The sequence below is a fragment of the Myodes glareolus genome, chromosome 17, assembly GCF_982192425.1.
Source record: "Myodes glareolus chromosome 17, mMyoGla1.1, whole genome shotgun sequence".
Taxonomy (NCBI): Eukaryota; Metazoa; Chordata; class Mammalia; order Rodentia; family Cricetidae; genus Myodes; species Myodes glareolus.
This window is the reverse complement of record NC_142042.1, coordinates 5162772-5185634: the sequence shown is the minus strand read 5'-3', so window position 1 is coordinate 5185634 and position 22863 is coordinate 5162772. Positions and strand designations below refer to the sequence as shown.

Here is a 22863-nt window from a genome sequence, read left to right as displayed (position 1 = left end):
CATGTTTCATGATGCAAAGACGTGTTGCATTCTTTCATGTTGCATTTGTAAAGCTGTGTTACTTTGCCTGCCTAAAACACCTGATTGGGCCAATAAAGAGCTGAATGGCCAATAGCAAGGCAGGAGAAACAGGTGGGGCAGGTGGGCAGGGAGAATAAATAGGAGAAATCTAGGGACAAGGGTGAGAGGTGGGAAAAGAAGGAGAGGAGGACCCAGTCACAGAATAGTAGGAAAGAAAGATATATAAAGGTAAAAAGTCCAGAGGCAAAAATGTAGTTAAAGAGAAACTGGATAATTTATGTTAGAAAAGCTGGCTAGAAACAAGCCAAGCTAAGGCTGGGCATTCCTAAGTAAGAAGTATCCATGTATTTATTTGGGAGCTGGTTGGTGGGCCCCTGAAAAGAGAAATGAACAGACAAGCAGAAAACAAAACAAAAAAAACAACTACAGGGAACAGCTGAATTAGTAACTTTGTTGGGCAGAGTACAGGTGGCCTGAAGACCAGAATGTGTGAAATGGTGTAGTTTTGTCTTTGTTTCTGTTGCTGCAATAAACACCTTGACAAAAGCATAGAAGGGAACACTCATGGGGCCCATGGCTCAGGGTCATAGTCTGTCAGAGAGCAGCGTGCTATCAGAGAACGGAAGAATCAGAAAACATTGTCACTTAGCTTAACTTATTTCTCAAGTACTTAATACCGAATTCACAAATTGTGGCCATTATTTCTTGTTTATATTTTCTGTGGTCTTTTTGTTTGTTTGTTGTTTTTCGAGACAGGGTTTCTCTGTGGAGCTTTGGAGTTTGTCCTGGAACTCGCTCTGCAGACCAGGCTGAGATCCACCTGCCTCTGCCTCCTGAGTGCTGGGATTAAAGGCGTGCACCACCACCGCCCGGCACTTTCTGTGGTTTTTAACGGAAGAGTTACTAAAAACAGCACACAGACACACAACACCATGGAATAGTGCGCAGCTTGGTTTATTTCAGTTCTTTTTAAAAGTTGTGTGTGAACAGCTATGGACAGCAGTCCAAAGATTTCACACAAACCCTAAGAGCCATAGAAAAATAATTTAAAGTTAGCTTTACTGGATTATTTTAAACAAGACAAGTAAAATGTTGGTTCAGTATTAAGAATTTTCCAGAAATTTCTTAGTTTTGTAGTGGAGAAAATGAAATATAATTTTTATTTACTCTTTTGTGCAAAACAAGTAAATATATTCAAAACTATAAAATTCACACTTTAGTACAGAAATGCTTTTAAGTATTTGGAGTCTGATGGGTCCAAATCTACCAGGTTTTCTTTTTCTTTTTTTTTTAAAGATTTATTTATTTATTATGTATACAACATTCCTTCTATGTATGCTTGCATGCCAGAAGAGGGCACCAGATCTCATTATAGATGGCTGTGAGCCACCATGTGGTTGCTGGGAATTGAACTCAGGACCTCTGGAAGAACAGTCTCTGCTCTTAACCTCTGAGCCATCTCTCCAGCCCTCTACCAGGTTTTCCATGGTTATTTTAGAATTTTCACCGAGTTCTTTCTTAGTAAGCCCCCTTTCCTGTCCTCAAATGAGCATTAAAACTGCACTGGATTTCTCCCACTGTTTTCTAACTGCTCACAGAGTAAACCAACATAGTCTAGGGGAGGGGGCACTAAGGGCAACTCATTGTTTCAGTAAAGCAAATTCATCTGGAAAAGGCCACCGTGGAGTTCAACAGAGGCACTCTCCACCACTGGAATAAACGGCACAGATCTGTGTGACTCATCTTTATTTCATTGCCCGGGAAAGACGATAAAGCCCCTTTTCCCCTCCTAAGCATAAACAGTGCCTGGAGATTTAGTTACACGAGGATGAAGCACCTTTTCAATAGCAATTTCTTTCAATTTGTAAACTTTCCAATGTGCTCACGGGCTATGATCAGCCTCTGAATTTGTGCAGTACCTTCATAAATCTGAAAGAAAAACATAATTTAGTTTAAACACCTGGATTTATTTGACGTCTCAGACAACAGTCTAAGCTCCACTGTAGCACCAAACTGAAATGCTATTTGATGAGAACAGTTTAAGTCATAAAGATATATTTTACAAAACCGGGAGGCAGGCTTAAAGCATCAAAGAAAATGATATTTACACGTCAAAATGTTTGGGAAATCTAAGGTTTAGCATTGCCAGAGTATTGATTATCGAATGTTTCTGAGTTGTTTTAGGTATGTTCTTTGGTTATTCTTCAAATTAAACACGATTTAATTTGAATCCTATTAAACACGATTCTTTTTCCTACTGTTACCTAAGGAACTGTTAAAGAAATCAAGACATTGGCGGCTGTGGGCTGGTAATCCACCCTCATTCCCAACCTAAACTTCTAATCTCAGTCAGTTGTTAGTTCCCTTTTGGGAAGTAGAGGAAGGTCAAAGGATTGATAACAGCTGGAAGAGGAAGGTGAACCAGCTCTACAAAGACTGGGGACTTTAGATAGGATGCAAGTTCCAGTGTTCATTTCTCTCTTGTTTAAATAAAAAGTTCCCCTGCGGGCTGGAGAGTTGGTTCAGTGGTTAAGAACACTAACTTCCATAGGACCTGGGTTCAATTCCCAGTACCCACATGGCAGCTCACAACTGCTTGTAAGTCCTGCTCCACTCTCACACAGACACACATACTGGCAAAACACTAATGCACATAGAATAAAATTAAATAAAAGCTTTGAAAAAAAAAGTTCCTCTGGAACTGTCATTTCAGATGGCTGTGAGCCACCTTGTGGGTGCTGGGAATCAGACCCCAGGTCCTCTGCCAGAGCAGCGAGTGCTCTAACTGCCGAGCTGCCTCTGCAGCCCCGTAATTTTCACTGCTGATAGTGCTACAGTTCTTGGGAATTTCTTCTCACATGGCTAATGACACAAAGTCTTTCTGCTGTCTGAAAATTAGGTGATGAACATCCAGAAAAGGCAAACATGAAAGAAGAACAAAAAATATTGCACAATACCAATCAAAAACAAAGCAAAATACTTAATTAAAACAACAGTAAAAACTTGACCAGTTGCCCACGTCTCACTCAAGCAGTTTGCCTCTGCCTTCCCAACGAGTAGATTTATCAAGTCATCCTCTGGGGTGTGCAGAACACGGCAGGGGTATTAAGTCATTTGTTGGGGTGTGCAGAACATGGCAGGGGTATTAAGTCATTTGTTGGGGTGTGCAGAACACGGCAGGGGTATTAAATCGTTTGTTGGGGTGTGCAGAACACGGTAGGGGTATTAAATCATTTGTTGGGGTGTGCAGAACACGGTAGGGGTATTAAATCATTTGTTGGGGTGTGCAGAACATGGCAGGGGTATTAAATCATTTGTTGGGGTGTGCAGAACACGGCAGGGGTATTAAGACATTTGCTGGGGTGTGCAGAACACGCAGGGGTATTAAGTAACTTGCTAGGGTGCACAGAACAAAGTAGGGATATTAAGAACCATGGACTATAAATAACCCACAATGGAGAACATGTACATTTCTGTCTTTTTTATGAAGTTGTCCTAAAATTTTATAATATCAACTTAATTTCAGAGTCAAATATCACTTCTCAAGAACAAATGACTTTTGACTGTAAGTACAGTTTCAATTAATTCAAAAATGTCAGGCAATATTTAAGACAAGAATTTTAAAGGCATGTATATTTTTTAGAGGGCAAGAAATGAGATTGCAATTGGTTTAAATTTGAAGACTCAGTGGCAGTTAGGCAGGAGATACATGCCAACGCCATTTATTTACCTTCCCTCTTAGCACTTAATAAAATATTAATATTCTTAATATTCTTCCTCTGTATTGATTAGCTACAAAATCTGACTCGTACCAATCTATAGTTATAATTTATTTTATTTCAGAATGCCACAGTGGCATTTACCTGGAGCTCACAGGACGAATTTTAGGAGTCAGTTCTCTTACCATACGGATTCTAGGACTTCAGTTAAGGTTGTCAGGCTCAGTGGCAAGTGAGCCACCCTTTACCCTCTGAGCCATTGTGTTGCCCCAACTGTTACCAGTGGCTTAAACCTACTGTTGTCATTGACGGACATTCTGTCCCCCCAGAAACAAGACCACACCCACCTGATAGATCTTGGCATCTCTCATCAGCTTTTCCACAGGGTACTCTGTGTTGAACCCATAGCCTCCAAAGATCTGCACGGCGTCAGTCGCTATCTGATTGGCAATATCTCCAGCAAAGGCCTTTGCAATGGAGGCGTAGTACGTGTTCCGGCGGCCAGCGTCAACCTCCCAAGCTGCTCTCTGGTAAGCGAGTCTCGCGAGTTCAACTTTCATCGCCATTTCTGCGAGCAGAAACGAAACTCCCTGGTGCTAGATTTCAGGGAGAAAACGGTTAAAGGATATCTACTGGACATAGTTGTAATTTTTTTCTTAAAACGTTTTTACTTTTTATTTTGCATTAATTTTGAATTTGCAGAAAAGCCATAGCTAGCATCTCCCAGCAGTAACACTTTCGTAGATAGAGACTGCTTTTTGTTTCCCCGCTGCTCAGACCCGAATAATCCCACAGAAACTATATTAATCACGATAGTTTGGACCAATAGTTTAGGTTTAAACCTACATAGCTCTTACATCTTAAATTAACCCATTTCTATTAATCTGTGTATCGCCAAAAGGCTGTGGCCTACTAGTAAGGTTCCGGTCCTTCTCCTTTGGCACCTACATGGCATCAGCCTGACTCTGCCTACTCTTTCTATATCTGTTTGGATTTCCCACCAGGCTTAGTCATTGGCCAAACAGCTTTACTCATTAACCAATAAAAGCAACACATATACAAGAATATGTCCCACATTATCTAATAAATGACCACAGCGCAATAGCCAAAGCAATTGGCATGGATCTGCAAAACTACATAGACCCGAGCCAGACTGGCCAGGATCTACTTCAGGATCACAGACTGATTCTAGCTTTTTCAATTTTCTTTCTTTTCTTTTGTTTTTTGAGACAGGGTTTCTCTGTGTAGCCCTGGCTGTTCTAGAACTCACTCTGTAAATCAGGCTGGCCTCAAACTCAAGACATCCACCTGCCTCTGCCTCCAAGTGTGGGGATTAATGGCGTGCACCATTGTACCCTGCCTCTTTTCCGTTTTTAAAGGTGATTTATTTATTCATTTAATGTACATTGGGTTTTACCTGCATATATGTCTGTATGAGAGTGTCAGATCCCATGGAACTGGAGTTAGAGACAGTTGTGAACTGCCATGTGGGAGCTGGGAATTGAACCTGGGTCCTTTGGAAGAGCAGCCAGTGCTCTTGACCACTGAGCCATCTCTCCAGCCCCCTCTTTTCTATTTGAAGACAGTCTTGCTATATAGCTGACATTGATCCTGAACTTACTCAAGACCCACGATGCCATAGTTACTACCTCAGAGAACCCCCCAAACTATGCAATTTCTGTCTTGTCTCCTGACTTTTGCCCTTTTGAAGAATATAGATTTTTTTTTTTTGGTAAATTGCTCCTTGGTTTGGTTTATCTATATTTTCATGTTATTAAGGTGAGGTCTTGGGTTCAGCTGCACAGATTACCGGGCATTCTTGTGCTTCAAGCATCTGCAGAGATCCAGACGACACAGTGGGGGCAGGAAGGAATGGGATGTGGGGCTGGAGCTAGGACCTCATATCAGACAAGACTCTCTACGCAGCTCAGAGTGGCCTTGCACAGCCTGGCCCACGCGGGTCTCACACTTGTGAGCCTCAACCTCCGGAGTAGCTGGGATTTCAGTATGTCTGCCAAGCTTTGCCCTGCAAGGGCTTTTAAAAGGAAGCTGTTACAGATATGGAAAATGCACATGACGCTTCCTGTCCTTGTCATAATCGAATGGGAGACGAAAACCAACCCTCCCTGAAGAGATGGCACGTGCTCTGTCATGACTGGCATGTAACATGTGTTACGGGTGGAAGGACTGTAGTGTGTGCCACTACACACATCTTGTTTTTAATTAATTAATTGTTGAACAGGGTCTTGTTATAGATTTCAAACGGCCTGAAATGCTTACTGCCTGGGTCTACTGAGTGCCACCACTCCAGGCTTGGGGTTAATCTAACGTGACCCAAAGCAGGTGCTTTTATCGATTGCTGAAGGTGATTTACAGAAGTTGCCTCCCTGCAGCATCTTCAACCCATGGTGGCCGCTTTCCTTTTGAGTCATTTGGGGACTTAAATGTTGCTCCATGTCTTTGTAAGCATTTGCTCTATTATGAGGAACTTATCTCCAAAGAAGAGTTCTCAGGGGCAGAAACTGCCCAGCCTCTTTTCCACACAGAGAACAGGGTCTGTAAATGATTGATTCTTTGGGTTCAGGTCTTAGTTCTGTCATTTACTAGCTGGGCCTAGTGTTCTCACAGAATGAAAACGGCAGTGTCAACTCCACGGCACTGGGGCAATGAAATGAGCGCCACACCCACCCGGCTGAGAAAATGGGCACCGGGATTAAAGGTGTGCGCCACACCCACCTGGCTGAGAAAATGGGCACCGGGATTAAAGGTGTGCGCCACACCCACCCGGCTGAGAAAATGGGCACTGGGATTAAAGGTGTGCGCCACACCCACCCGGCTGAGAAAATGGGCTCTTACAAGCGATTGTGATGAACTATCTTTTGTCTTCTTCCTGACAAAACAGATTACTTTCTTCTTTATAAGTCATTTCTAAATATTTATATAAAATGAGTGTATTTAAATTTCAACAAGGCAAACACAGCACATAGACTGCCTCCTTGAGGGCTGGGTAGACAGCTCTCAGTGAAATGTTTGCCACACAAGCCTGAGGACCAGAATCCATGAGAAAAGCTGGGTACAGAGGTGCCTCCCAGGAATCCTAGCATTGGAGAGGCAGAGACAGGCAGATCGCTTGAGCTGACCTAACCTAACTGATGAGCCCGAGGCCAGTGAGAAATTGTTGTTTTAACAAAACAAAACAAAAAAAGCTAAGAAGACAACCAAGGTTCTCCTCTGATCTCCATAGAAATGTGCAAAAGTGTGCTTTCACCCATGAAAACATACACGCGTGTGCGCGCACATATACACACACACACACACATACACGCACACACATGCGTGCGCACGCACACACACACACGCACATGCACACACTCAAAGAGAACGAAAGATTACCTCCGCTAGCAGCTTCCCAAATGTTTTCCTCTCCAGGGCATACTTTGTAGCTTCGTCCAGAGCTCTCTGGCCCAGCCCAACAGCACCAGCTGCTACCTAGGTCATTAACACCAAGTGACACAAAAGTTGACATTGTCGTCAATCCACACAACACTACACTACCTGTCAGTCTTCCGAAAAGGACACAGACAAAGTGATGTCACTGTGGTGGGGGAAGGAAGGGACACTGGGATTTATTATCTTTTCAATTAAAGGTCATGGCAGGGGCTGGGAAGGCAGCTAAGTGGCAGAGAGCACATGCTTGGCCTTCAGTGGACCCTGAGTTATCCCCACTGCTGTGCAGTAAATAAGTAAATAACTAAGTAGGGCAAGTGTGAGGCTGAGGCCCACCGCCTAGAAAAGTCATTACTGTTTAACCAGGGAGCCTTCCATAGACTCATCCTAAGTGAGCGGCAGAATACGCGGTGATCCACAGTCAACAAGAACGATCAAGTCGGGGGTGAGCTTTCTGGAAATCTAGCAGACAGTAGCTTAGCGTCTGCTAAAGTCGCCTCTACACTGAGCAGCAAAAGAAGGTGAAATACATAGTACATGTAGCAACCTCCTCTCCACCACCATTACAGAAAAAAAAAAATAAGGCATGCCATGTGAAAATAAACCTCACTGAAAACCACAAGCACAAGGTCCCACAAGGATGATGAGCTTACTGTAGGTCTGGTCCTGTCAAAAGCCCCCATTGCAATCTTGAACCCGGCTCCTTCAGCGATTAAAACGTTTTCCTTAGGCACTCGGACATCTTCAAAGACGATTCCTCTTGTATCGGAGCATCGCTGGCCCATGTTTAATTCCTAGCAAGAAGATCACAGAAGTGCACCTAAGAGTCCCAGCGCTGGCACAGTCAGTCCCCCTTTGTGCCTCTTTGCAGTCACCCAAAGCAGGGGGGGGAGCACAAGGCAGGGCCTGCTGTTCCTCTTCCAAGAAGTGAGCCTCCGCGGGGTAGGAGCACACCCATCTCTGCTCATCTTCTGTGGCTACCCCGAGACTCTAATGGCAGAGCTGAGTTGTGCAGGAGATCCCACACCTGCAAAGCCCGCCATGTTTCCCACCTGGATCTTTCTAGAATATGTACCAGCCCCTGATCAAAAACAGTATGAGCAAACTGAAAACAGCTCGAGCCTAAAGTTCTGTATCACAACCTACCTTGTACATGTCTGAGGCTACCTTCTCTCTGTATCACAACCTACCTTGTACATGTCTGAAGGCTACCTTCTCTCTGTATCACAACCTACCTTGTACATGTCTGAGGCTACCTTCTCTCTGTCCAATTATTTTGCAAACATAATCTTAGAGCCTGTGATCATCAGCAAAGTGATCTACTGAACAAAACATAGACTTTTCTTTCCTATTTTGGGGGGCATTTATTTACTTTGTATGCTATGGGGGAGCAGGAGCCTGGCAGTGTATAGTACTAGGTCCTTTACACGCAATGGCTTTTCGTATAATTATAATAAAACCCGGTTTATAAATTAGCAATAGTAAAAGGTTAGAGACACAGAACAAGGTCAAGGGTGGTGGCCCAGGCCTTTCTGTGAGTTCAAGGCCAGCCTGGTCTACACAGTGAGTCCAGGACACTCAGACCTTGTCTCATAAAACCCACAATACTTCTCAGACTCATCTCAAAGCACACAACTCTTAAGACAAAAAAAAAATTTACAGTAAGAATCTCATGGATTTATAAATTTATAAACATTTTAGGAGCTAAGTAGCTAATAATAAAAATATCTACACCCAGGGGTAGAGATTTTTATCAGCACCTACTAGGCGGTATACATTCAGTAACAGATAGTGACTCAGCTAGAGTTTTCCTAAGTGAGAACGGGATTAGAAGCAATAAGACAACATCAATTGTCATTCCAGGGGTAAAGTACAAGTTCTGAGGTTCCTTCCACTTAGCTGAGCTGGGCCAGACATGACCCCGGGTCTGCCAGGAACCACCTCTCAATGGGAGAGCATGATCTGCCACACACACACATCAACCTCTGGGGGAAGCGTGACTACCCACGGTGCTCATTCTGTTATATGCATGGTGTTAGGAGCCTATTTGTAAAGTGAAGTCTGCCTTCATTATCTTCTCTTAAAAATAGAGCATAATATGGCATCAGAAATTGCACAAGCCAAAATCCTACAAGAGTCTATTATTAAAAGACACAATGTCAGAGACAGTCAGTAAATCATTTACTTGGACCTTGGTTTCTGGAGTCAGCAAATGGGCTGAAGTAAACAGCACATAGGGCTCAGCCTTTAAACTTCCATGACCTAAAAGAGAAGCCCCGTTCTTGCCTCCTTTTTTGAGACAGAGTCTCAGTACATAGTCCAAGCTGGCCTAGAATTTGTGATCCTCCTGCCTCAGCCTCTGGAGTACTGGGATTGAAGGCATGCACTCCCTTGCCTGGAAGCTGTTGTGGGATAGTTGTACACTGTGAAGATGTGTCACTGTGATTGGTATAATAAAAAGCTGAATGGCCAAAAATGAGGCAGGAAGAGGTTGTGGGTACGTTAGGGAACAGAGAGGACTCTGGGAAAAAGAAAGGCAGAGTTACCAGACAGACACAGAGGGAGTCGGAGGTAAAAATAAAGGAAAGGTAAAAAGTCATGTTGCAGAACGTAGATTAAAAGATATGAGTTAATTTAAGTTACAAAAACTAGTTAAGGACAAGCCTAAGCTAAGGCTGAGCTTTCATAATTAATAGAAGTCTTTGAGTCATTATTTGGGAACTGACTGGAGGGACGGAAATGGACTCATTACAGATAGAAGTTATAAGCATTTTACATACTCTGTAGTGATATTCTGTTTTAACAAAGCTTGCCTGGCCTGAAGATCAGAGTGCAGAGCTAAGTCACTAGAGGCCAGGGAGTGGTGGCACACACCTTTAATCCCAGAATTTGGGGAGACAGAGGCAGAGGGATGTCTGAGTTCAAGGGCACTCTGAGCTACACAAGATTAAATCTGTCTAAAAGAGAAACAGAGCTCACACAAATGTGAATCTAGCATTTGGGATCCCACACCTTTAATCCCAGCACTAGGGAAGTGGAGACAGGAGTGATATGGCTGGGCAGAGAGAGGAATATAAGGCGGGAGGAGACAGGAACTCAGTGGAGTCCGGAGATGCAGCCTGAGGACAGATTGGCCCCTTCGGTTTGAGCATTGGTAGAGGAAAGAACTCTCTACTGCTTGGCCTCTCTGCTTCTCTGACCTTCAGCATTAACCCCCTACATCTGACTCTGGGTTTTTATTGTTAAGACCAACTAGAATTCACGCTACGACACTCAACACATTTCTAAAGAGACCTGGACACAACAGCAGATTCTATAAACACAGAAAGTTGGCTTAGAAATCTGTTTTATATTAACAATTCAAATTCACTTTTTCAGCACATCCTCAGGAGACCAGTTCCGCCATCTCACCAGGTAATCCGAACCTTTCCACGTGGGAGGGGGAGACTATTTGTTCAGGTAACTTTAGAACTCTGGCTTGATCTCCAGTTCCTCCTTTGTCGTAGCTGCAGGCATCATCACCATCAGTTTCCTTTAAAATCTCCACTTTGCATTCCAACCAGCGTTATAATCTTAAACCATGCATGCAAACTCTCACCAGGACTTCTGACGACATTCCTATGCTATCTTTCCTTTGCTGTGTTGTCTTTTAAGCTCTCTGTGGCTAGGACACAAATTATCTGCACACACTGAGACTGCAGTGCAGGCATGCCACTGCCTTTCTTATTTAACACGCTCTCCCACCCCACCCCACCACTGACACAGACGGACATCTTCGTGTTTCCAAGGTACAGCTGCTTCTGTTAATGCTGTTGGATTGTGGGTAATCCATTACATCACATGGCTTTAACTGTCCTAACCAAAGTTTGTGCAGAGTCACTGGGATGGAGGAAGGAGTCCTCTAAGAAATCTGCACTCTATGGTGAGGCCACAATCACGGCAGCCTGGCTTCTCTCCACAGCTACAGCCGGCATGAATGTGTTCTGCACAAAGGGCCCATCTGGGGTTGGAGAGATGGCTCAGCGGTTAAGAGCAGTGGTTACCCTTCCAGAGGTCCTGAGTTCAATTCCCAGCAACCACATGGTGGCTCACAACCATCTGTAATGAGATCTGGTGCCCTTTTCTGGCCTGCAAGCAAACGTGCAGGCAGAACATTGCATACATAATAAATAAAATCTTTAAAAACAAAAACAAAGGGCCCATCTTTCAAAATGACTTGAAAGATTTTTAGTGGCATACAAACTATGTCCCCAATATCATCAAGACATAACTCAACTTTTATTACAACTTAAAATATTTTCATTAAAGGAAAGAAGTAAGAATTTTGGCATTTACAGTTGAAATTGCTCTTACGGAGGCAACTGTTTAGAAACACGCAGCTTACCTTTTTCCCGACATGGATTCCTGGGGTGTCAGCTTCCACAATGAACCCCGTGAAGGCTTTACTAGCAGGCACTTTAGGATCCGGGTCAGAGCGCGCCAGTAAGAAATACCTAAGGCAGAGAAACCCACGATGACGGCAATCACACTGGTTACTGTCTCAGCCACCTGCCCGACAGCCCCCAGCACCACCACCCCACTTAACAGGAAAGGAACTCACACAGATCCCAGTTCTACTGTGGCCAGACTTTCCAACTCCCTCCTTCTCAACTAATGGGTATTAACTTTAGGGTGAATATGAGCTATTAGTAAAAATCCCTGCAGCGAAGACAACATGAAAGCAGAACACGTGTGTGTTGGAGCTGGAATGCTCCTCACGGGCCGGTCTTTGTTTTTCAAGGGACAGGTGATCTGTAGAACGAACGGGCAGGACTCTGGCTGCTGCTGGGGATGGTTCCCGGGTGCAGTAAAGCAGTGCACATACTGTACCTCAATTACTAGGGATATTTACAGGTTTTCCCCCAGAAGGATTGAGAAATACAGCATAAGGAAGGGAATTCCCCACTTCCAAACTACTTTTTCATGTATCGTGATACAGATGGTTTTTTTTTTTTCTGGAACCTTCACAAAAGGACAAAAAGTCACATGACTCGAGTTCAAGCTGAGCTTTGAACTAGTCAGTCCTAGCATTAAAGGGGAGAAGAGAGCAATTGAGCGTTTGTCTTCCTTAAGCAATAAATTCGTTTTTATGCTAAAAAACCCAATAATTTATCAGTTTGTCACTGAGTATAATTTTACTTGGTAGTAGGAAAAGACAAAATTATTTTCTAATTTCATGACTCACCGAACTTGTCTTCCCCAGGAAGAATTATAGTCGGTTCTCAAAACTGTGATTGTTTAATTGCATTATTATATTTCCCTTAGCTTGTTCAATTTTCATGGCTTCTTTACTGCTTTATTACTTGCTGAAGTGATATGAGGATGCGAAATGATGCTGGTTTTGACGGATACTGAATCAGGATACTGCATGGAGTACCGGCCGCATTTAGGGTACTCAAAAGGGACTGGTAACTAGTCAGAATAAACAGTTTCCACGCCTGTGCACAATAAGTGTTCATTTTGTGAGCAACACAGTCCACCGTGGTGGGATGCTCTCCCACACTGCACAGCACATGAGTCTCCTGACGTAGACCCTTTTCAGAGTCGGCTGTGCTGGGTCACACCTGTAATCCTAGCATTTGGGAGTTCAAGGCAAGAGGATCGCCATGAATTTGAGTTCAGACTATGTTCCACAGTGACTTCTAGACCAGCCTGAGTGAGCTACAGAACAAAACTGTGTCCAAAACAACACAAAAAAACAAAACATAATTCCACCCTAATCTCCTATCATATAGGCTTAGATATCTGAATGTTCAGTCACCGGGGCGTAGAATTGTTCGAGAAGAATTAGGAGGTATGGCATTGTTGGAAAAGGTGTGTGTAGGGCCATATTGTACAGGCCCATATTTTTACATGGTATGGCGACCGGAATTTCAGGCCACAGTTTGTACCTGCCACACAGAAGGTGGTCACCCAGCCTTTGGAGACAAACTGGCGCCACCCCAAACAAAGGGTCAGGATATGCTAATGTTGCTCTGCTCCTTCTTTGTAATTTAGGGAGGTTGCTTGGGAAAGAGTTGTTAATTCAGTCTTTGTAACAGAGCAGGCATACAGAGCAGCCATAGTTGCAGCCGTGACCTAAGTCCCATTACCCCAGAAACAGAATGCTAATGAATTTCCCCTCAGTTTACATTTTGGTATAAAAGCTGTTGGAGAATAAACGTGGGTGGATTTTCAGGATGTGAACTCAGGATCTCATGAGGGATCCCTGAAAACTCCCTCCCGGTAAGGTCATGTGAGTTATGTCTCAATTATTCCCACACCTCCCCTCTGATCCAAGAAGTAATTTGTGGTCTGGACTGGCCACGGGACCACGACAGACGTGGCCTTGCTGGAGGAAGTGTGTCACTGGGGGTAGGTTTGGAGATTTCAAAAGCCAATGTCAGGTCCAGTCTCTCTCTCTCTCTCTCTCTCTCTCTCTCTCTCTCTCTCTCTCTCTCTCTCTCCCTCTCCCCACCCCCACCCCGTGGATCAGGATGTAAAGCTCCCAGCTACTGCTCCAGCACCATTCTTGTCTGCTTCCCACCGTGATGATCATAGACTGATCTTCTAAAACTATAAGCAAGCCTCCAGTTAAAGGCTTTCTTTTGTAAGAGTTGCCTTGGTCATGGTAATTGTCTTTACACCTACATATTTGGAAGTTTTAGACATCGCTAACCTCAACTACTGCCCTCTTTTGTGCATAAACCGAGGTTTTTGTCTTAAATTTTTGAGGGGGTCTCATGAGCCCAGGTTGGCTAGAACTTGCTATGCGGCTGAAGAGAACCTTATACTTCCTGATCCTTTTACCTTTGCTCAAAGTGATAGAAATACAGGAGCATGTGACCAGGAATGGTTTGGTTTTTATTTTTAGATGATACAGAGAGTTGAACCCAGGGCTTTGCGCATTCAGGTAAGCTCTTTAACCACGAGTTACATCCCTGGCCTCAGGACTCAAGTGATTTTTTGGGGGTGTGGGGGAGCAGTTTTGAGACAGGGTTTCTCTGTATACTAGTCCGGGTTGTCCTGGAACTTGCTTTGTAGAGCAGGCTGGCCTTAAACTCACAGAGATCTGCCTGCTTCTGCTTCCTGAGTGCTAGGATTAAAGGAGTGTCCACGGCTTCTGGCCCAACTCAAGCTTTAAGAAGCTTCTGTTGGGGATGAGCACCACAGCATAGTCTTTACCTGGTGTGCACAAAGCTCCAGGTTCAACCCGAGAACCCCAAATCCACAGAGAACCAGAACAACATCCTATGAATGTCTTTCCGGTTTTTTTCTGAGAGTTTTAGGGTCCCAGGGAAGTGCCAGCATAGGAGATGGGGCAGTAGCAGTAAACCCTAACTGATAACTTAGTGAGATTAGCTATTTTTACTACACTTTACACATTAGACTTCTTAAATTAATCTGGAAGAAATAGCCCAGGGGCTTAAAATAGTTACCGCATCAGTGAGTTATTTATATCGTCACATGAACCTTCCAGCTTCAAAACCACGGCTTGCTTTAACTGAGACACTTAAGAACAAAAGAGGAAAGGGAAGCCTCGGAAGACGCAGTGGCTAGGAACCGTACCAGTTTGCCTTCCCTCCGTTGGTTATCCACATCTTCTGGCCATTGATAATATACTCATCGCCCTTCTTCTCCGCTCTGGTCTTAATGCCCGCCACGTCAGAGCCTGCTGAGGGCTCGGTAACACAGTAGGCCTTGAACATACGGACACAAGGAAATAAATGTTAATTATCACATGGTGAGTGTCTGGTGATAGTATCATTTTGCTTGTTTTGTGGTGCTAGGATAGAACCCAGGGTCTCAAGTGTGCTAAGCAAGGGTTCCACAGTGCGCTATATCCTAAACCCTGCATTTTGTCTTTGAAGGTAGCATTATAAGTGAATGTTGAACATTACAGGGTTATATGTTGTGAGATATTTGCTTACACTGTGTGAAGATGCATCTTTGTGACTGGTTTAATAAAAAACTGAACAGCCAATAGCTAGGCAGGAGGTATAGGTGGGACTTCTAAGAGAGACTGGGGGGAGACAGGGAGGGAAATCGAGAAGCGTGAGAGAGAGGCCGGGGGACTGAGGGGAAACAGGAGGAACAAGATGGGAGAGTAGTAAAAAGCCACGAATCAAAACTTAGATGAATATAACTGGGTTAATTTAAATTATAAGACTTAGTTTAAGAGAAGCCCAGGCTAAGGTCAAGCCTTCATAACTAATAAGAAGTCTCTGTGTTATTATTTGGGAGCTGGCAGGACAGAGAAAGACTAGCTACAGTTCTTAGAAAACCAAATACATGGCCCAAATGTGAAAATATTTAATATGTAAATAAAATTAGGCACAGGATACCAATAAACTATAGGAAATATTAAAATACGAGGTATATTCAAACAAATTCACTAAATTCAACTTAATAGAAACTGATCTATTTGAATAGTCATTGAATATTTATGACGTAGTAGGCTGTAAAGTCAGATAGTAAAAAGGCAGCCTGCCCTTGAGACTTTCACAGGGAAACAGGGCAACCATGCTAAGCGTGGCTATTAAACACCAGCTTCCTTGAGATGCTTAAGTGAAATCTCGCATAGAAAGGGTATTCTGTAAGAAGAGGAAAGAAGAGAATATGTACTCTCTGCAGAAGTAACTGCATGAGGTGAGGACGGAAAACAGAACAAGGCGGGGAACAGAGCCTGGTGTGCATGAGGTCCTGGGTTCAAGCCCAGGCAGCCCACAGACGGCGGAGCAGGGGAAGCAGAGGACCGGGTGTCTAAGGCTGGTCACACTCACACACATTAGCGGCTGCTCAGTCATCCTCCCCAAGTACTTCTTCTTCTGTTGCTCATTTCCAGCAAGAATCACAGGCATTTGCTACCAAGGGAAATTAACATTAGGACAGCAAGATGTTTTATTAGTTATGCAGCTTCAGAAACACAGCCCAACAAATGAAAAAGAACTGCCTGCCTCCTAGAAGTACCGAATTCAAAGAATTGGCATTTGCTCTGAACTAAGATAAGAAGCTACGTCTACCAGTCTAAGCTCCTCACGTTATACGCAGGCTCGTTGGCAGTATACAACCACCACCAACAGTAAGATGCTCACAGATTCAACTTAGGATATGGGACACGGTGTCTATGAGCGGATGCTCAGTAGATTTCAGCGCAATAAGTGGGCAGCAGACCACTAGGATGGCTTCTGAGCCACCTCAGGCCTTGTTCTTGCCTGAGACCTTCCAAGGAGGCTGTAGCCAAAGTGTCCGGTTTCCTCACAAGGACACCCAAAACTCCAGTCCTGGAGACAACAGAACCACCATGATCAGTCTGGGTAATCATATCTCCAAGCCAGGCTAGCAAATAGTCCCTAAAGCTTTAAACTAACTTTACTGTTAGCGTCTCATTAACAGCCCAGGCAAACAATTAACATGCTCTTAAATTAATTTTACTTATTTTGTATGTATGTGTACATGTATGCACATGTATGTCTGCATGTGCCACAGGTCACTCTGGAGACCAGATGACAGCTTGGGAGAGTCAGGCGTCACCTTCTACCACATGGGTTCCTGGGGTGGAACTCAAGCCATTAGAAGCCTTTATGCCCTGAGTCGTCTCACAAGGACCATTGTAAGTTATTTTCTTAGTAACTTACCCCCAAAGAATTCGCCTCAATAGCAGTTTGCACCCCAGTACACCCGTACGCCAGCTCTTCGGTAATTAAACAAGCATCGAAAGTTCGCAGTCCCAGACCACCTGTAGCATGACGGTGCATGCAGAGCAGAAATTATAACCAAAGAACAACTCAACAAACTCAAACCCAGCTAGACAAGGGAAATGCCTGCGCTTCATGCTAAGGAGAGTCTCCCCAAAGCAGGCAAATCTGAGTGCTCTAAATAGGGAAACAAAGGCAGAAAGCCACTGACCGGCAGCAGACACTTTAGGGGATGAGACAATTTCTGGCTTTTTGTTTTTGTTGTTGTTTTGGGACTAAGAATGTGAAGGGAGCTTACCACAGTTCTCTGGAATGTGTGCATTGATCAAACCAAGTTCCCAGGCTCTTTTAATGAGGGGGAATGGGTACTAAAAGGGATAAAACAACACAGTCACACTACAGCCAGTGGTAGCATGATCTCCCAACAGCACGAGACTCTTCTCCCTACAAGGTGATACCCACTTCACCGGTTCTGTCGTATTCTGCCGCCACCGGGATGATTTCCTCTCTGGCAAACTTTCGAGCGGTTGCTTGAAATTCTTTCTGCTGTTCAGACAGCTCTAAAGGAAAATTATTTTGAGAACATCAAGAGGAAATCAAGCTGAAGAAAGAAGCCCCACGAAGTTAGTATGTGGAGATTTATATTTATCATAAGACATGCTTCTGACCTCAGGAAGCAGCTTCAAGAAACAAGGCATGGTTTACTTGGTCAGCATACAGTAATAAAACTTGTTTCCAAGAACTATAGAAGAACACCAACACCATAGTTCAAATTTCACTCTTCCTTTAAACTCCAACACATTTAAGAACATAAGTTCCCACAAATAAACTGGTAAAAACAATAACAATAAAAACTACATAAAACCTTCTGAATTACTAACAGGCAACATTCAAACAATCCTTTTACACAAAATAAAACTAGTTATTGCAAAAATTAACTGGATGACTATTGTCTGGACCCTCAGGGTAAATGTAGATTGTTAATTACATTTTCGTAGACCTGTGCTACCTAGTGTTTTAATGTGGGTACATTGATGTGAAAAATGAGGCTGGAGTGTAGCTCATTGGTAGAACACCTGCCTATCCTGCGTGAATTTCAGGACTCCATCTCGCCCCACGGGGGGTGTTAAGGGTGGTATCGCCGGCAATTAAAGGAAGAGTCAAAGCACGGAAGACTAAGTCAGGTGGTGGTGGTGCACACCTTTACACCCAGCACTGGGGCAGCAGAGGCAGAAGGAGAAAGAGAGAGAGAGAGAGAGAGAGAGAGAGAGAGAGAGAGAGAGAATGACTGCAGCTATCATTTCTATGGTGACATGAGAGGTAAAATGTAAAGGAAGGACCAAGTCTCAGCGTTAAAGTTACTGCTGAGTGCTGTGTACTTTAGTCAGCAAATATATATTAAATAAATATACAGCCAGACACCATGCAAAAGCAAGGTCCTCCTTTAAAATGGCCAGCATGCTGTTTTTATGCTGTATCATTACTAAAAGTGAGTTCAATTAAAAAGAAAAAAAGGAGGAGACTAAGGCAGAGAGGAGGGGGTCTCCCTGCTACAATGATGTCTCAGCAGAAGAGGGCTTGGAGCTTTGTTCTAGTGTTTTCTTTTGGTTTTTCAAGACAGGGTTTCTCAGTAGCTTTGGAGCCTGTCCTGCAACTTGCTCAATAGACCAAATTGACTGTGAACTCACAGAAATCCTCCAGCCTTCCGGGTGCTGGGATTAAAGGCGTGTGCCACCACCGCCCAGCTATTCCAGTGTTTTCTGAATCACAACTCTACTTCTAGGGTTGGAGACAATTCCTGTCAAGGCCATGGGCTTGTCAAAGGCAGGAAAGGCGTCCAGCACTTCACTATTTGTTGGCGAAATGCTTTCACGTGACCGATCTTATTGCAAACCTCACGTCTCCTCTATTTAACAGCAGCAGACTGATCGGCCTGAGGTGGTCAGCATTCAGTCAGAGCCTCACCAGCTCCCTCCTAAATCCCTCCACCTCCCTCACCCTCAGACACTCAGCAGGCTGTCACAGACCCTTGCTAGTGCTAACTGATATGTAGGAATTTGTCTGTAAAAAGCTGAGAGTAGATAGCAGAGCAAAGGGGACTATCTTCAAACGCCAACTGATCCAATCTATCCTGATATCATTTGAAAAGTCTTTGTTTAATTCTGGTTAGAATATAAATATTATATATTTATGTTAGACATATAATGCTATATATATTCAATAATATATAATGTATGCATATATTATATATTCAAGCATAAAACCAATAACCCCAGAAAGCTACCTAGAAGAAAGATACAAATTTGAAGCAAAAGACCTTTAGGGGATGAAGGACCCTAAAAATAGGATATATTTCACATTTTTGACCTGAATGTTTCATTTTATAAAAAGGAAAGAAAACCCTTGCTTCTTTTCTCTCCAATATTGCATTGCTTCCTGCTCTTAGGTCTGAGAATGTCATGATTCTATCAAACTATAGCTCACATAAATTGGGCCTTTTTTTTTTTTAGCTTGTTACAACATCCAGCATTGAATCCAGGAAGTGTTTCAAGAAATATTTGTTGAGCCAGGTGTGGTTGCTCACATCTTTAATCTCAGTACTTAGGAGGGAGAGGCAGGCAGATCTTTGTGAGTTCCAGGGCTGCCTATCTGTCTACATAGAGAGTTCCAGCCAGAGCTATGGAGTGCAAGTCTGTCTCCAAAGAAAAAGAAGTATTTGTTACATTTAATTTCTAAGTTGAAGACAATTCCTGTATATTGGTAAATATTTGTTTATTTGGGCTATCTGTTTGGGGGAGAAAGAGGAAGAATAATGAACACACAGCCTGTCAACACTGCTGGATGTACTGGTGTGTACGAAAGACCATGATACCGTACAGCAGATATGAACCATCTGTGGGTGGTGACGAGCTCTACCCCTGGACAGACATCATGTTTACAAACATACATTTTCAGATCAAAGGACAGAACATCACACATACCAAAACTAAACCCTAATCCTGGCTCCTTCTTGTGAGATGCTTTCGTGTGTTGCCCTCGCCACTCAAAACGAGAAAGACTTCTTAGGACCTGGAAAAGACATGTATATTACAAATAAATCTGATCAATTAAGTATCAAACAGATGAATGAATGCTGGCTAGGCCACTGAGGTGGCTTAGGGGCAAAAGTGCTTACGGTATAGGCTGGTGACAGGAGTGTGAGCCTTGGAACTCACGTGGTGGGAGAAAACTGACTCCCACACGTGTCCTCTGACTTCCCACCTGCTCTGTGTACGCCGAGAGTTCCACACAGACACACCCATGTACGAATAAATTATTTATGCTGACCTTCCAAAGCGAGCACAGCATCTCTATGGTCATATTCAAGACCCATGTTTTTATAGTCAGTACCAAGCACTTTAAATTATAGTTCAAAAGTCAGTTACAGGCTAGATGGACACCTATCCATGATGGAAATGTTATTTAATTTTGGTTTATTTTCACTTATGTGTATGTCTATATATGTGTGTCAGATATCCCAAAAGGCCAGAGGAGGGCCTTCAATCCCCTGGATCTGGAGTTATGGATAGTTGTGAGACACCCAACATCAGTGCTGCGAAGCAAACTTGGGCCCTCGGCAAGAGTCGCAAATACTGAACAACAAAAACAAACAAGCAAAGAAGCCATAATCGGTTGTGTGAGTGTGTCCCAGAGCGTGGAATTTTGTTGCCGTTGTTTGTTTTGTTTTTGACACCAGGTCTCAGTGTGCCGCCCTAGCTGACCTGGAAACTCACTTGGTAGATCAGGTTGGCCTTGAGCCCCCAGAGATCCACCCACCTCTACCTCACAAGGGCACCACTCCAGGCCCTCATAATCCAGTTTGTGTTTCTTTTAGGACAATTTCTTTTAAGGTGGTTGAGGATGGCTACAAGTCCACGTGAAACCCAGGCTGGCCTTGGGATCCCAATTCTTCAGCCTCCACTCCTGAGACTGGATGAAGATCCCCACTCTATAAAACTAGGAGGGGTAGCTGAACACTGATATTAGTTATTTAATTAGGGTAGGCCCAATTAACCCAGGGACCTGCTCATTGGTTGTGCAGGATGAGCAGTCCTGTGTGCTTGTGTGCATGTGTGCGTGCACGTGCGTGTGTGTGTGTGCGCGCGCGCGTGTGTGTGTGTGTGTGTGTGTGTGTGTGTGTGTGCAGAGGCAGCTTAGTAGAAAGAGTGAAGAACAGCGCAGGGTTAAGAAGTTAATGTTGCAACACCAAGTCTAAATTTTGCAAATGCCCATCTTGGAACAGTTCCAAATACACAATGTGGATTTGCATCTGGAGACTAGGGCTCACTATTCTAGTGGGTAACTGGGGATTATTAAACAAGATAGCCCGACTTGAGGGCGCTTGGAAGGCAGAGGGGAAGCTGTGAGCTTCGGCCAGCCTGGACGACTAGCTGAGATCCGATGTGAACAAGCAACAAATAGGATCTTCTGAAATTCTAGTCAAAATAGTGTTGATTACGCCTGGCTCTCTGCCAAGAACAATGGAATTCCAAACATGGGAACAATAATAACTTTAGTCCTCAAATCTGCAACAGCACAGCTAAATAACGAATTTCTTAGAAATTTAAGGCTTGGTTTTACAGCAGTGTGGGAAAACAGATAAAGAAACGTGCATTTTCTGATTAGGTATGGGGTTGGGCTTTCCTTCATTTGTCCTTGGAGGTACCAGGGAAGCCTTTAGCTCTGTTGTCAGAATTAAAACTAATTTTAAAACCCTCTAATTTCTGCTTTCAGAGCCTATTAATTTGTATTGTAATGGCCAGGGGGAAAAGGCAATCACTACTACAATAGAATCATTGTAAATTCTAAAACTGCATCTTTTGGGGTCAAAGGCAATTTTAAGTGACATAAGTGGAGGTCTTGTATGAATACATCGATAATATTTAAGATATGAAAGTTTTAGCTTAGTTAGTTACTAGGACAGACTTTAGAAGACAAAGTGCTGAAGTGTACACACGGGTTTCATGAAGGTTCTTCTGTTTTTTTGGAAGAGTGCCTGAACATTCCGGAACCACAGGGGCACTAAACCGATTCTGCCCGAGAGCAGCAGCCACTTCCCTTTCCTTCAATCAGGACTAGCCCTGGGTTGTGCACACCCAGGACCAGCCTGTCTGGGTCCTGACATCTGTTTACGATCGAAGGTGCAGACCAACACACTGTCTGATGCCTTCCCGGGTGGGACTGTAGTGAGAGTTTTCTGCAAGTCCCCTCCGCCAGAACACGGTTCTGACACCGGGTTCCCACCGAGTTCGGGAAGGGTGGATAACGGAGAGAACAATCTGCCCCTTCCCGGCTGAGCGCGAAGCAGGTTCACAGGACCACGCCCGCAGTGGTCAGCGGCGCGGGTTGAGGCCCGCAGGCTCCTACCCTTCTTCCGGCCGCGTAGCAGAACACCGACCCTCCCGATCCCAGCCCGCACCCAGCTCACCCCGTAGCCTCTGCGGAACGCCACTGCCATGATGATTCCTCTTTCAGCTGGCTCTGAGCACTGCAAGGCAAGGTAATAAGGGTGGCGGAGTGGGGGCTCGTCCACAGGGGGCGCGGCGAGGAGGGAGGGGCGGGGCTGGGGCGGAGCTTCTGCGGGCGGGCGGGCGGATGGAGCGACCCTAAGCAGGCGGACCGGATCTTGGCTCTGAAGACACCGAAGTTAGTGAGGGGACTCGAGGGGCGTGATCTGCCCCAGCAGAAGGCGTTGGGGGCGTGGTCATGCCAGGAGAGGGCGGGGCCTCGAGGTTTGGCGCCTGCGCCCTTCCCGCGGCCCCGCCCCAGCCTGAGCTGCTGTCTGCCTCCTGTCACCCGAGCTCCCAGCGGTCGCGTCCTCTCGGGAGGGCTCCCCGAGGGTTGGACCCGAATCCAGGCCAAAGGGCACGGGCAGACGTTTACGGCGGTCGGCTCTGACCTTTACTCAGAGTCAGATCCAG

At 44.4% G+C, this 22863-nt stretch overlaps 1 protein-coding gene and 1 non-coding gene across 2 annotated transcripts; one reads left to right on the top strand and one right to left on the bottom strand.

Annotated features, from left to right (window-relative positions):
- Positions 1–959: 959 nt before the first annotated feature.
- On the bottom strand, positions 960–22527 carry Acadm (acyl-CoA dehydrogenase medium chain). The gene is made up of 12 exons (XM_048453537.3): positions 22371–22527; positions 19885–19972; positions 17366–17463; positions 17202–17271; positions 16844–16944; positions 15989–16069; positions 14775–14905; positions 11572–11680; positions 7841–7981; positions 7134–7229; positions 4088–4336; positions 960–1950 (listed from the first exon to the last, which is right to left on the bottom strand). Exons 1-12 carry the CDS (start codon positions 22398–22400, stop codon positions 1879–1881), a joined length of 1266 nt encoding a protein of 421 aa, XP_048309494.2. The 5' UTR covers positions 22401–22527; the 3' UTR covers positions 960–1878.
- LOC125412877 (small nucleolar RNA SNORA15) lies at positions 18267–18404 on the top strand. The gene has a single exon (XR_007235733.1). It is a non-coding gene; the product is annotated as a small nucleolar RNA SNORA15 (small nucleolar RNA).
- Positions 22528–22863: the final 336 nt, after the last annotated feature.